Source organism: Monodelphis domestica, chromosome 7, assembly GCF_027887165.1.
Source record: "Monodelphis domestica isolate mMonDom1 chromosome 7, mMonDom1.pri, whole genome shotgun sequence".
NCBI lineage: Eukaryota > Metazoa > Chordata > Mammalia > Didelphimorphia > Didelphidae > Monodelphis > Monodelphis domestica.
The window spans coordinates 115594539-115610826 of NC_077233.1; the positions used below are offsets into that span (position 1 = coordinate 115594539).

The 16288-nt window shown below is 35.3% G+C and overlaps 1 protein-coding gene across 3 annotated transcripts in view; it reads left to right on the forward strand.

Annotated features, from left to right (window-relative positions):
* The window catches only part of TTC39B (tetratricopeptide repeat domain 39B), a 154036-nt gene that overhangs the window by 127533 nt on the left and 10215 nt on the right, over positions 1-16288 (forward strand). For 2 of the 3 annotated variants that reach the window (XM_007499585.3, XM_007499586.3), the window contains exons 16-19: positions 2413-2524; positions 5459-5545; positions 9330-9447; positions 16022-16138. In XM_007499585.3, the coding sequence (XP_007499647.1) occupies positions 2413-2524; positions 5459-5545; positions 9330-9447; positions 16022-16138 (434 nt within the window). The remainder of the gene's footprint in view (positions 1-2412; positions 2525-5458; positions 5546-9329; positions 9448-16021; positions 16139-16288) is intronic. The other variant, XM_007499587.3, reaches the window with a different exon arrangement.

Below are 16288 nucleotides of genomic sequence, written 5' to 3' on the forward strand. Positions count from 1 at the left end.
TGAAATAATAAGTTTTTTTAATTGTGCAAAGTTCAATTGCACAGCACATGGATTTCTGATGATGCTCTCCTGTTCCAGTAGATGGAATTTTTTGATGATCATTTGTGTGTGTGTGTGTGTGTGTGTGTGTGTGTGTGTGTGTGTGTGTGTGTGATACATTCACACAAGATGAGAAATACTTGTTCCCATTGTACTTTGAAAGGATGTTATAAAGATTAGCTGATCTTTTAAAGATAGTACTATTAAAATAGACAGTGCTATGATAAGATTGGTGTTGGTTCTTGGTTATTTCCATTTCTGTTAGGAATTTGAATATAAAATAATATCATTGTTCAAATAATTTTCTTTTCACCTTATTTTCACCCCCATAGGGCCAAGAAAGGCTAATGAACTTGTTCAGGTCACATAGGCAGATAAATGGCAAGGCCAGAATTCAAACCCAGGACCTCTGGTTCTAAATCTCATGCTGTTTTCATTGTTAATACAGTACCTTCCTGCCAGTGTAAGAAGTCATGTGATATGATGGAGACAGCTCTGGATTTGAAACCAGAATCTTACTTCAGTGTCCCCAGGCAATTCTTAGACAAAATACTGAGGGATGCTACTCCGTGGGCTAATTCTGAATTTTAAATGTACTCAGAGTTTTTGTAGTTCTAAGATGTGTTCAAATCCTGCCATGGCCTCTGTGACTTGGGAAAGTCACATGACCCCTAGGTCTCAGGTTTTCATTGTAGAATGAAGGAGGTTGAACTAGATGACCTCATTTGTCCCTTCAAGTTTGAATTTTGTCACCTTCTCACCCAGGACTCCAATTATGTTAACTTTGCTCTATTTATGGTTTCCTTTCTTTTTAAGTTTGTCTCAGTGACCATTCCCCTTGCCAAACCTAGGGGCAGGAATGGGGAATAGTTCTCATCTGCTTTTTTCTTTAGCTTTTGTAATCACAGTGGCTGTTCACTGTTGCCAAACAGGACCTTGTATAACTAAATTAAAAGTATGAGTTCATCCAAAAAGTTTGATTTTTGACATTTAGAAATCACTTTATTTTTGCTTTCACAATCTTTTATGTATATGTAACTGGATCACTAATTATGAGTAGAAAATAAATAGTAACTTAATAGTTACTTACTCAAACCTCAGTTTACTTACAGTGCTTGAGAACTTGGGAAAATCATAGAAATCAGACTTAGAGGGGCTGATGAACTCATCTAGATTAACATTCCCCCCACCCCCCCTCCATGTAACAGTGAAAACTTGAGACCTGAGTGCAATGTGGTTTCCCAAGTCATGGGATCCCATAGATCTTATGACCCCATGTACAAAATTCTGGGCATTTTGGTTAATTTAAAATTCAGATTTAGTCCTGGGGTGTAGGACCCTTTTGCTGTTTTTTTTTTTGTCTTAGGTTGCTTAGGGTCACTGAGAGGTTAATTGATTTGTATAGAAAATGCTGTTACCTGTATGTTAATTGCCAATTTGTATATTGGTTTCAGTAATTTTGTGTGTGTGTGTGTGTGTGTGTAGTCTTTCAAAGATGTGTCCTTATTGCAATAAAGGTCTAGTGAATGCTTGCTGATATCACTGAATCTGCTTAGATAAAACAGCCTAAACATCCTAGCCCAGGTCTAGAGAGGAAGTACTATAGGAGGCTAGGATGAATGCATCCTGACTCTAGGGCATTCCTGGGAAGTTGTGGTTTTTATTCAGTCTCTGATAGAAACTGTTTATTTGTAATTTTCCCCATTTTATAAAATTATAGTGCAACATTCACAACCTAAGAGGTACTACTTGCTATGTTAGATATGCATGATTATTGTCTCTAAAATAATTTTCATAGTTGGATTCAGTTGAATTTTCAGTGATTCAAGTGACGATGATTTTTTCCCTCTATTTCCTCAAAAGCCTCTTTCAATTTATTGCTTCTCAGTTTTAAAACTTTTCAGAGAATGTTACATTTTTTTCTTTAATTTTTTTCCTGCCTAAAAGTTATGTCTTTCAAACAGTCTTAGATAGGAGAGGGAACTATTTCTAGAAAAAAGCTCATTTGTTCTTTGTCAGAAAAAATTCTTATTTCTCATCCTATTAAATTTAACCTGCAGTGAGAGAGCATTAGTTTACATTTTCAGGAGCTGTCATTTAGCCATATGGTCTTTAAATAAACTAGTTTTTCCCATATTGAATTACATTACTGGGCTGCGACATATTTTAATGATATAAAAGAACATGAGCCCAATAAAATATCCCTAATGTTCATTTCAGTGAATTTCTTGGAAACATTTTATGTAAACAACAGGCATACATTTAAAAAATGTGTTAAAAATCATCAACAGAAATCCAGATCATACAGAATCATTTATCATGTAAGATCAGTTAGATAAGATTTTTTCCTCTTTCCTTCCTCCCTTTCACTAGGAAATGATGTATATTTGGAATGGTTTTATGGTAGTGGGCAAAAGACCTGATCTCACGGAAAATCTCTTGATCACCATTGAAAAAGCAGAAACAACTTTACGAAATGAAATAAGTAAGTATGAAAGGTAAGAACATGAAAGTCTTATCTTTTTCTTTCTACCTTTCCCATTTGTGCTTCTACCTCATTTCCCAATCATTTAACTTCATAAACACTGGGTGAGAAGAGAAGAAAATGCCCACAAGATTCTGATTCATATTAATTGAATGGAGCAGTTGCTAGAGTTAGTGTGTTATAGCTCCCCCAGGCAAATTTGCTTTTACCTGGATTCTGATTTTGATTTTCATGAAATCTTGTTGGGCCATTAGAGAATCAATGCAAAGGGGAAAGGCTGACATCATTGCCAAAGCCCATGGGTAGACAAGGCATTGCTAACATGAAAAAACAATGGGCAAATATGTTATCATGGGAGACAGTGCTGCTTCTAGGCAAGACAATGGATAGCCACAAACTTTTCCACTAACTATACTTCATGGATCACCTAACATTGTACTTACAAGTCCTAGCATTGTGTTTTTTTTTCTTTTCTAAGTGTTAAAATCTTAAAGTCCATTTTGAAATTTTTTTTCATCTTAACACAATTGTAAGACTATAAATTAGTCAGCCTTCTTTTGGGTAAGAATAGACACTATGAGACCCCCTTGATCTTTAACAAAATTTCAAAATGGATCATTAAATTTTAACACTTAGAAAAGGAAAAAAAACCTAGTGATGACTTGGAATCAATATAGGTACACTAAGAACCTTAAACCAAAATGTAATTTCCTTTTTTAATAGCATCATATGATTGATATATCAGAGGAATTTTATAGAAAAATTATGTTATTTAATTTCAGCAAGACATTTGGTAGGCTCATGGTATCCTTGTAAACAAGATGGATAAATGAGGACTATATTCACTCTGGTGGACTTGAAGCTTGTTGAATGACAATCCTGGAAAAATGCTAATTTATTTATTTATTGATGTCAATCTGGAGTGAAATTTCTAGTTATTTTAAATTATCTTGTTATATAGCTCTAATGTTCTATACTCGGCCCTCTACTAGTCAACATTAAAAAAAATTAGCAACTTGGATAAAGACAAAGATGGCATGGCCATGAAATTTATAGATGTAGAGTTACAAAAGATAGCTAATGCATTGGATGACAGAATCAAAATTCAGAAAGATAATAATTGGCTAGAATGCTGGGCTGAACCAAAATGAAATTTAACAGGGATAAATATAAAGACCTGCATTTAATTTTTTAAAAATGAGTTGTACTGGGGGTAGTTACTAGGGGTAGTGGATTGAGAGCCAAGCCCAGAGATAGGAGGTCTTGGATTCAAATCAAGGCTCAGATACTTCCTAGCTGAATGACCGTGGGCAAGTCACTTAACCTCCATTGCCTAGCCCTTACCACTCTTCTGCCTTGGAACCAATACACATATTCATTCTAAGACAAAGGTAAGGATTTTTTAAAAAGTGAATTGTACAGCTATAGAATGAAGGAGAGGCTTGAACAGAAGTTAATGATTAAAAAAAAGATGTGCGGGTTTTAGTTGATTGCAAAATGAGCTTTCAATGGGATCCAACAGCTAAAGCTAGTACAAACAAGGTTTTATTGAAAGATATTAAAAGAGAGGAAGCCCTAGTCCCATCAAATTCTGCACTATATCTTAGTACCAATTAGTGAGAGCTACAATGAATGTTATGATTTATTCAGTTATGCATTTCATATTCCCATTGCACTGGAACATATAGTTACAAAATTATAACTTCCACCATTGTAAATTTGAATACATGGTACTATTTTTAGGATTTATTATTCACACTAATTATGACCTATATGTAGTTAAAACCAATATGGAGTACCATGTATGGTTAGTTCTGGGAACCACATTTTTAGAGGTCTTGTTAAACTAGAAAGTATCAAAGTTAAAGGTAATCAAGAGGTTGAATTTTCTGGAAATCATTGTGTATGAAAAATGTTTGATGGATTGGAGAATTTCTAACCTGAAAAAGAAAAGACAGAGGGTTAACATGATAACACTATTTTAAATACTCAAAAATTTGTAATTGAAAAGCAGGAATGCTATAATTCAGTTCAGAAATGTCCCCAGAAGGCAGAGGTAAAATTGAGGAGGAAGATAAATAGTGGCTCATTGTAAATATTTTTCTAATATTTAGAACTATTCAATAACAGATTAGACTGTCTTACAAATTAGTGAACTCATTATGATTGGAATTATTCAAGTAGTGTTCAAACTATTTGTTAGGGAAGTTATAGAAGGAATTCCTTCACTGGGTAGGGTACTGGATCAGGGGTTCTTACCTTTTTTGCATCATGGACCTCTGGTAAACTATGAGCAAGAATATATAGTATTAAGACATGAAGTTTATGAACATAATGCCTTTAAATATATAATATAAAATACATACTCTTACAATGGAAAACAATTATGTTAAAATAAAGATTTATTTTTTCCATCTAAGTTCATGGACCTTGTTAAATCTAGCCATAGACCCTTTATGGGTCTGTGTGTCCCAGATTAAGAACCCCTGGGCTAAACATAATCTAAAGTTCTCATCTCCTCTAAGATTATATGATTCTATAGACTGCTAATGAGTCACTGAACTTTGGAATCACAGTGGAAAAATGGCCACCACTAAGCCTTTATCTCCATCCAGTCATCATCCCACAGCTAGGATTATTGGTCACAGGGAGAACCAGGTAAGAGAAAGATGACTATTCTTTTACTGATAAAATTCAAAATAACTATCTTGTCATTAATATCATTTTTGTGTATGAAAGACAATGAATTTTTAAAAATATGTAACTAAAAGAAGTTCTTTCCCCCTCCCCCATCTCCTTTTCACAAAAAAGTAATGAAACTTCAGTACCATAGCTGGGCTGGAGCTTAGGTAGAATAGCCAAAAAATGAAATTGTTTATCTGCAGGGATTGAGCAATGGACATAAAAACAATCCTTTTGAATTCTGGGCTACAGGGAAGGATGAAGAAGAGAATGCAACAGTATGGGAACACACAAAGAGGAGGGAAACCTTTTCACTATTTCAAAAAGAGTCAAATAGAAGTACGTATTAATTCAGATTAGTCTCTATAAAATGACATATTTCTTCATCTTGGTTACATTAATTGTCCTTTGGCATTATAAACTACTTAAAATATTCAGACACAACTTTTATTATAACCCTCCACGTGTCATTTAATTTTTCTGGAAATCAAGCAACAACTAATATATTTTTTCTTTTTATAAGTTCAGTGGAATAAATTTCTAATCATGAATTTTCTACATTGTGAATTGTCTATACAGGAACTGGGAACATTCCTTTCTTTCAGTAGACCTACTGAGCTAATTGATAGCAGTGGGAACTTTAGGCAGGAAAGACTCCTGCCAGAGAGAACCATGACCCTTACACCCCCTGCCCCAACAGATTTTCTCTATTCATTCTAGTGTGCTCTTTTATTGATGTTAAAAGTGATAAACTACAAGCAAGAGTACTTAGTATTAAAATATGAGCAATTTATAAAATATAAATAATTTCTTAGAGTAGGAAAAATTACATAAATAATTCAGAATGTCTTTCTCTGTTTCCTCTGTTCTCATGTATTGACATGATGGGATGAAAGATGTATCAGGCAGAGTTGCATATCAAGAGTACACATGTGGTTAGAAATAGGAAGAAGCTATTGTAGCAGAGAGTCAAAGCATTGTGTGAAAGCATTTGCCTTTTGCTAAAGGTCACTTTACAGATGTGTAAGTGACATTATTATTCCAGATATTTATGGTAGGACTTTAAGATTTACAAAATGCTGTCCTGAAAACAATCCTAGAGAAATGCAAATAATTATTTATTTATGGAAATGCTATTTAACTTCTAGTCTTTTCCAGTTGTTTGGTTCATTGAAAGGTTAAGCAATTTGCTCATTTTACACAGGTAGTCCTGGAACCTAACAGTCTTCCTGACACTAAGGCTGACTTTCTCTGCTGTGATACATTGCTACAGGTCAAAAGGTTACTCTAGTTACAGAATAGCCAGTCTGCTCTTTTCCTTTGTTGCTTCTCACATTTTTCACTTGCTAAACCTGTCTTATGTTTTTAAAAAGTGAATTTTACATACAAATTCAAATCCCATATTGTGACCAACAGGTTCACTGATTGATAATAACTTCTTATTAAGTGTCCTTGAGGGTCAGTAAGGTGTTGCAATGGACTGGAAGTCCAGAGGTCCTGAGTTCAAATGCAGTCTCACACATCAGTTGAATGACCCAGGGCAAGTCACTGAATATTGTTTGCCTCTGTTTCCTCACTTGTAAAATGAGCTGGAGAAGGAAATGGCATACTTCTCCAGTATCTTTGCCAAGAAAATTCCAAAGGGTATTACAGAGAGTCAGACATTACTGATTAGTTTTTTATTATAATACAAATGTTAGCAGGTCTCATAGAATGATAATGCATGACTTGGCATTATTCTTTAACTGACTCCAAAAGTATAATGAAAATCTGGTATGTTAGCAGTTTGTTCCTCAGGCTCACAAGTAAATGTTTTCTAATCTCTGAGATGATTTTGTATAGTAGGGAAAAAATGGATTTGGCATCAGATAAATCTGTGATTAAAACCTGACTCTCCTAATATGACTGAAAAAATAATTTCCCTTGTCCTGGACTCATCTTTCTCATCTATAAAATCTCTCAGGATCTTTCTAGTTCTAAGCCCCATGATCACATGATTTGTATTTTGAATGAAATCACTATCATATTTTTCACAAAGCTGTGTAACCTGAAAAAAAGAAAATTATTTTGATGAAGATTTTGAAGAAATATGGTAACTTTGAGCCATTTGTTTTATCTCTACTCTTAATTACAAATGAAAGGAAGATTCTTGTTTCCTGACAACATGCATAGAAATATTGTCTCGCTACTCATTGAAATCCATCTTCTAGTGTCCAAATTATCTTTAATAGCATCACTGACAAGTTGTTACCTCAACTCTTGACATCATGAAATGATTCAAGGTAGTGTAGCTGAGAGGAGAGAACATTGGATTTGAAGTTGGAGGACTTCAAGAACAATCCTGACTGCTGATTATTTTGTGTGATTAGCCATGATCACTAGAGCCTAGGTTTTCTTATCTGTAAAATGAGTTTAAGTAGATGATTTTTAAGATTTTTTCCAGCTGTTAATCTTAGGATACTAAAACTTCCTCAGAATGAAGGTTCCTTAATCATAACTATACCAATAATATATATATATATATGTATTTATATGATACTTTTTATATTACTTTTAATAACTTTTTTGGAGTTTTGCCATTATGGGCCTGAGAGTCTACCCAAGTGACTGGGAATACCATTGCAAATGACTCCATGGTACTTGTTGAGAATGTTTAGGTCCCCCGAGTTTTTTTCCCCCTCTTAGGATAGTTGACTTAGAACATTGTTGAAATTCTTAGTGCCACCTTTGAAAATATAGTATCATTTCCAAGCCTCTAGTTAAATAAACTGTCAAAACACCAAAATGAACCTAGTTTCAAAGTGAAAGAACTCCCTTCTTGGGCACTAAGTAGAATCATTAACTTCCCTTCAGGGTAGCAAAAAATATGCTTTTCAGCAGATATTAAGAAATATTTCTCAGGTTTGTAGAGAAGAGAATCCAGGATGAAAAAAAGAAAAAGACTAGGGGCTCTCTGGTCCATTAACTTCCCTCCCATTTCCTCCCTTTCCTTCCTTCTTTCTTTTCTTCCTTCCTTCTTTCCTCACTTTCCTTCCATTCTTTCTTGTTTTAGGTGTGATTACTCATTCTTACCTTGTCTTTGAATTTACACTTTATCCTTGTTCTGGGATTAGAATAACTCCACCCCCCCTCTCATTTTCTCTCTCATATTCTGTAGTCTCATTTAATCTGAATTTTTACTTACTAAAAAAGAAATTGTACACACCTGCACCCCCTAATCTCTCCCTCCCCACCTCACTTCCAAAAATATTTTGGGATGGTTCACAAAACTAAACACAACAAAGAGATCATATCTAAAGATTGGATGGACATCACACATGGTTCATTGACTTAAATAGTAAAATCAGTTTTTGCTCTGTATGGTATAAGCCAAAGTAAAGATAAATCTTATTTAAAAATGGAAAGAAAAGTCCTTAATATTTTTAGTCAAAATAGTCAGGACTTTGATCAAATCCTAAAATGCCTTTCATTTGCCTTAGCGCTGTTGCATCTAATTTTATTTGGTAGTTCTTTTTCAAAAAGAATGGAACCTAGGAGAATTGATAATGAGTTGTAAACATGATGATCTGAAGAGGGTATTTTACTTCCTGAATTTTTAATGGGTATGAAGCCATCTGTCTCTCCATATGTGTGTGTTACCCTCTCCTCCCGTTGCAGCCAACACTGTTATGAGGCACAACAACAAGCAAAGACAGCCCCCTTATTATTGCTTTGTTGCTGCTAGACTTTCTGGAGCCTTCTCTCAGGTCTCTAGGCTTTTTTAGCCTTCAGATTCCCCAACACAGCAAATTTGGGCCCTTGAAATTTGGGATGCATCTGTCTCAAATTCTTTTTGAAGCAGGTAGAGTTTACATTCTAGATAAATAAAACTCAGAAGTGCTAATGCATAAGGTTTAACATCTTTTAAGAATGAACATTTGTTTTTAAAATATGATTTATATTCTTCAAGAATATTTATGAGCATTATCTTGAGAAAAATATTGTAACTTTTCATGATTTGCAATGACAAACATTTCCCATAGTTTTAAGTAGTCCCTTTATTAGGAATTTCACAAATGACAGCTTTAGCTTTTGATTTTAAATTTAGTCTTAAAATAATTTTCTTTCCACTTTTTGTTTTAAGAGTGCAATGATTACTTCACGGATGACCAGTGTTTGGTGCAGTTACTGAAAGGTCTCTGTCTGAAGCACTTAGGACGCCTCTTACAAGCTGAACTGTGTTTCAATCAGGTTATTCAAAGGTAAAAATAAAAAGCCATACAAATATATCTTGTTGTTTTTTAAATTTGAGTGCTACTCTGAGAGAGGGATGCAGAGTACTCTGACCTCCTACTGTTACTCCTTTTTCTTCCCCTTTTTGATAATACAAAGTGGTGGCCCATTGTGTTTGTTTAATCTTCCTGAAATCTTTTATGTTGGTTGGATGCTGTTTGAATTTTCTTTAATGCCTTGAATTTACTTGAAAAGATCCATGAATTCTTCAGTATATGTTCTTCTGCTGATGCTAAGTACAATCCAACCCTTACATGCATTAATAGGTGGTTTCACAAGTTGTTGTGCCTTTTCTCCCCAAAAGAAAAAAAAAAGAAAAAAGTTTCATGAGAACTGTTCATGAGTCAGGGGATGCATGTTTCCAAATGTAGCTGTTTGGTCCTTGGACTTAATTGAAGATTCCTTGCCCTTGATTCCTAAGGTTTATATTTAATATTTGATTTCTGACTTACTTAACTAGTATATTTCCAGTATAGGTAAGAAATCACGTGACAAATTTCAGTAGTGTCTGCTTATTTTTCTGTAGAACATTTCCATCATTTTCTCTGAAATGGAAATTTTCTTTCTATTAGTATGACTAAGCAACATATTGGTGATTTTGTTCCTGAACTTAACCTTTCTCTGTGTTTGGGTCTCCTCACCAAAGTCCATTTTATTGCCATTGCCATTTTTACTAAAAAATAAAGAGTCAAAAGGGAATATTCCTTTTTCATGGCAATTATGCTGACTATAGTTTATTGTTTCCCCACAGTGAGAGGAAGAAAGAGTTAATGGAGAAATGGGAGTATGTTTTCTGTGATTAAGGAACTTGGCTGAAAGGAACATGATTCTGTATTCATTCCTGTCCATTTAGGTATTTTAATCCTGGACCAGGGATAAACTAGACACCTAGAAACTGATATTTGTTTAATTGAACTGAGAATTACTTTGAGAAGTGACTTAAATTTGTTTGGATGTGATCTGTTTCCTAAGGTTAGAGAATTTCCGACATTTAAGAATGAATGTACCTGTTATATTCATTTTTGGTGGGGATGGGGACTCATAAGGGAAAAGTGCATTGTGAAGAATAATAAGCAAGTGTAGCTTTCTTTGCCTTCAATTTAACCAACATTTACTAGTTTGTATCTACTAGAAAAATAGGATGGTAGGTAGTACAGTGGGTAGAGCATGGAACCTGGAATCAGGAAAACTCATCTTCCTGAGTTCAAATATGGCCTCAGACACTTCCTAGCTGTATGACCCTGGGCAAGTCACTTAAGCCCATTTGCCTCAGTTTCCTCATCTGTAGAAATAACTGGAGTAGGAAATGGCAAACCACTCCAGTATCTTTGCCAAGAAAACCCCAAATGGGATAACGAAGATGGCTGAAATTACTGAATAACAGTATTAGATGAGTGGCACTGTACTCCTGTGCTGGGGATACCAAGATAAGGATGGAAGCAATTTCCAATCTCTATTAGCTCATTTTATATGGTGAAATATAACATTTACACTGATTAGTAAAAAAAACAAGATACTGTGAAATGGGAGAGACCACTTCTAACTAGGTGAGAGGATGAGAATCATGTATTCATAAAGGAGGATGGCTTTTACAATAGCACTTAAAAAGAAGCTGGAATTCCAAGATGAGAGGACAGCTTTTGAGCTTGTTTGGCAGGAACATGGAATATATAATGGTGATAATGTGAAGGTGTCTGGAAATTTAGGTTGGGATCAAATTGCTGATAGCTTTACATGCTAAGCTGAGGACTTTACATTTTTTTCCAGAGCCATCAGGAAACTTCTGAAGATTTTTGAATAGGGAAGTATCATAGAGCAGTTCCTTACATTTATTATTTTGGTGTTTGTGTGAAGAATAGTTTAGAGAGGGAAAGCCTGGAAGCAGGGAGCTAATTTAGAGAGATTTTGCTTTTGTCTAAATGAGGTAGTGAATTTTGCAATAGTCCAAGTTAGTGAGAAATGGGGAGAATCTGAACTAAGGTAGGAACAGTGTGAGTGGAAAGAAAAGGATGGATTTAAGAACTGTTGTAGCAAGTGGTAGAAAAACTCATTGGCTATTCTATATATGTGTGTGTGTGTATATATACATATATAATATTAAATTACATATAATATGATATTACATATATTATAACTAAGGAATTCCATTTTGAGCTTGTTAATTTTGAGATACTGATGGAACATCCATCCAGTTAGAGATGTGTATTAAACAGTTGGTGGTGTGGAGGGTTATTTAATAGAGTGTTATATTGGAGAGAGATTTGGGCAAGAAGTATTTGACAATGTGTATGTGAGAGGGAATGATTGAATGGGTCAAATGCAAGAGATAATGGGGGATGGGGGTGGGAGGAAATAGATTCAAATAGGAGAGATTGGCCTTGGCAAGGAAAAAAGCTCCATATTTCTCAAAGACTGAAGCAAAGAAAGAGAGAATGAGAAATGGTTTGGAGAAGTTTTGAGATACATACAGAATAGGGAAGAAGAGAGAGCTAATGGAGAAGCTGCTTGCTAAGAAGGAAGAAGCAGAGTTATCTTGTATTGGATGAAGAGAAGGGTTAGAATCGTTGGTGTGAGTCACATGATAATTAGAGATGGGTATATAAAAATATTGCTAGGCAACAGTGAGGGTCTAGTTGAGACTAGATGACATAGATCTGTAGTGGATGCAGTTGGCCCAATTGTCTAACTTATTTGACAAAAAAACATGGGTTGTAATAGGTCAGGGAAGGAAGGGTAAGGCTAAACTGGTTAACTATGAGGATAAAGCATAAGTGAGTCCAGAAGAGAAATGATTTATTAGAGAAAACAGAGAGGTTGTGATGAAGAAGGTGAAAGATTAGGGCAGGGAAATGGGGGCTTAGGAAGTTGTGATCAGAGAAAGGAACTAAAGAATTCAAGGATCATGGAGGCAACAGTTATTGACCACAAGGATCGGATCTGAGGTTGAACATTATTCTGTATGTTGTGAAATTGAGATTTACTCCACCCTACTTATTCTTTAGAATTTTAGCCAGAAATGCATACACCCCACTTAAGGACTAATTGTGGGGGAGGAAGGTCTATGGCCCACACGTGCGAGCAAGTGACAAATCAAAAATAACTGATTGACCACCTGGGAAGTCAGTCCAAAGCCAAGTTTAAGCCACCATTGGTATATGTAAGACACAGGAAGTGACGAAAGGAACTACTTTTATATTTCATGGCCATTTCCTGTGAGGGAACTTTGACCATGGAACTTGACTGTGGAGAACTTCGGGCATGAGAACTCAGACTGCTTTCCTTGGAGCCCCTCCAAATTAATCATCAGAGAGGAATGTATAGTTGAAAATCTGTTACCCTAAAAAAAGAACTACATTTCCCAGGAGCCCGCTGACTTCCTGTCATTACATACTTCCTGTAGATAGGGAATAAATATTCAGTGGGCAGTCCTGCTTAGCCTTTTTTGGCACAATGCAGCAAACACTGTGACTATGGTAAACTAAGCATGGGGATTTTGAAATGGCTAATCAGCCATGGGCACATGGTCTTTATTTTGTATCCTCTTTATTCCTTGATTTATAATGATCATTTAATAAACCTCCTAAAATATATTTTTACTATTAAGATTTAATTTTAAATTTTACAGTGTCTAATGTAGGTCTTGGTAGCTGATAACTGAAGCATGAACTGTTCTCTTCCTTACCCACTGTCTGAGTGCCTTAGAGAAGCTAGATCCAGAGCTAGACAAGGTGCCGTTCAGGTTTGAGAGCACACAATGGGAGAGGAAAAAGCAGAGTTGGGGCAGGATAGAGCTGACACATATGAGAATAAGGCAGCAGGGAGGATTATAGAAGGAGATTTTAACCTTAGTAGACACTTGAGTAAAAGAGGGATTAGAAGGAAATAAGGCATAGAAGTTTGCTAACCATTGGCCAAGATACTTTTTTCATGGTATTTGCACACTCAGGAGGGTCCTGTAATGGCCAAAAGTGTCTTTCAAATCTGTTCTTTCCCAAACTAGAGTAGATAGTGTTGAACCAGTAAGAACAATAGCCACTTGGTTTCTTTGCTTCATGCTGTGATATTGGGGGATGAAGCATACCCAGAAGATACCTGCATGTACAATTTGTAATTGGCTCCTGGTCGAGCCTGGTGGTAGGGCATGTTCTGGTCTTGGAATCTGGCTGGCAAGAGACTCTGATGTCTGGGCACTTCATGATTCAAGAGGCCTAAAGTAATGTTTTTCTCACACATTTTGTTGAGACTTGATGGATTAAATGTGCCCTCCATTGTGTCAGTAGATTCCAAGGTAGGGAGACCAAATTTACTCCTTAGGGGACTCTGGACTAGACCACCCAGAATCAGGATCTGTTGATGAGGGTCCAGGTAGAAGGAGGTCCTGGGGCAGGAATCTGAGTACCAGTGATGGCTCTTATTTGGTACTTGATGGTAATCCTAGTCATTTTTTTGCCACTATCTTATGTTTTGCTGCCATTTATCATAATGTGGATAATATGCTGTGCTTTCCATTTGAACATTAATTTCCTGGCCATCAATTCAATTAGGGAGTGGCTGGACAAGCTATGGTATACAGATGTGATAGAATACTATTGAACTATAAGAAGGATGAAAGACATAATCTCAGAAAAATCTGGGAAGACTTGTGTGAACTGATGCAGAAGGAAGTGAGTAGAACCAGGAGAAAATTCATACAATGAGAACAATAGAAAGACTTAGGAATTCTGACTGCAACTTAAAACCTTAATCAGATGCTTGGAACACTGAGAAGTTACTGTGTTCATACCAGGAACACATAGTCAGGTCTGTATGACTCCAGAGTCAACTATCCACTCCACTATATTGTCTCACTTTTGTCCCTATCAGTATAAATATGAACAAAGCAGCTGCATGGACCAAAGACCACAATCTAGAACTCTCTGAGATGTCGTAAAAGTCTTAGTGTGACCACAAGCTATTAATTCTTAAAACTGCACTAAGGCTTTTGAGGCCCCCATATATGTTGATGCCAAGAAACATGAAACTTGTCTAGTGGGTGCTGGGAGGCCATGTGAGCTCAGTTCCTTCCCATGAAAAATAAGGTTCATGTGACCTTGAATCAGTCTGCAGGTTGTGAAGAAAGTGCTTTATAACCCCTCAAAAGTTTAGAAATAGGATCTAATTTTAAGAAATAATATATAGTTTAAAACAAACCCCAATCCTAGCACTATCCTAGAATCAATATTGACTCTTTTTCTCCCTCCCTCTTAAAAAGACATTTTTATTTTTTTTAAATTAAGTTTATTTATTAATTTAGAATATTTTTTCCATGGTTACATGATTCATGTTCTTTCCCTTCCCTCCTCCCTCCCCCCTCCTATAGCCAACACTTAATTCCACTGGGTTTTATATGTGTCATTGGACCAGACATATTTTCATATTATTAATATTTGCACTAGGATGATTGTTTAGAGTCTACATCCCCAGTCATATCCCCACTGAACCATGTGGTCAAGCAGTTGTTTTTCTTCTGTGTTTCTACTCCTACAATTCTACCCTGGATGTGGATAGCATTCTTTCTCATAAGTACCTCAGAATTTAAGACATTTTTAAAATGAGCTTTTTATAGGAAATGGAAAAAATTCTAAAGTAGCTCTAGAAAAATGTAAAGGAGGATTTTTATTACTGGCATAATAGATCATTATTTGTTATGGACAGGCACTGATAGTGAACTACTTTTTGGAAAAAAGCTTCAATATTAAAATACAAGATGTGATTTTAGATGTCTTCTTTGGGTGGCAGTAGTGCTTTTTCTGTCTATTAAAGACAGACACTGGTTAAAATTGTTTCTGAAGAGGCAGGAAGCTGTATCTTTTTACTCTAATAATTTATATTTGGATTGTACAAAAAGATTAAAAAATAAAACTATAAACCTCTATAGAGGTACTGAAAATGAGATATGGTATCTTTATAAAGACAAAATACATAAGAATTTTGAACTTACATCAGGGTATGCTATGACAATCTAGTGTTAGAATTGAGATTTTAGGACCAAAATATTTTTGAGAAATAGCTTTAAATGTATACCCCATTTTCCAATGCATAGTCTAATACCTGAAAAAAATGAGCTCTTCCCTGTACTCAGGGAATGGTAGATTCCTATCTAGATTGACTTGGGAACAAATAACCACTTTTCTCAGTTGCCTCACTTTTTTCCCTGTTAAAAAGAAAATAAAATAGTTTTAACCACTAAAATTATCTTTGTGGATTTAAAAGGGAGCCTTTTCCTGAATATCAGTTATACTTTTGTTCAAGAGAACTTCTTTTTTTCTGGAGTAATTATTGAGGCTACATATGCATGTACATGCCTGATGTTTCAGCACCTGCCTAAAATAAAAACACAATAAATTTTTTTATGTGAAGATCTTTGTTTCCTTTTTTGTGTAGCATGATGATATGTCAACTTAAAAATAATTATACTTGCTCAAAAATGGGCATATTTTAATGTCAGTTTTAGTGAAAAATGTATATATATATCAAAAATAACTGGTTTATTTTTATTTCTAGTGAGAAGCAACTAAAATTTGACCACTATCTTGTGCCATTCACTTTATATGAACTGGGACTTTTATACCAACAGCAAGGAGACACGGAGAAGGCCATACGCATAATAGAAACTGCAAAGTAAGTTGTGCCAGTATCTTTTCACATTGCTTTTTGGAGAGTCACTGGACACATCCCAACCCTCTTTTGTTCTGTATCCTCCCCCCCAACAACTATCCTTGTCATCTTCATATTCTGTTTGTACAGTTGATTTTTTTTGAACCTAACTGA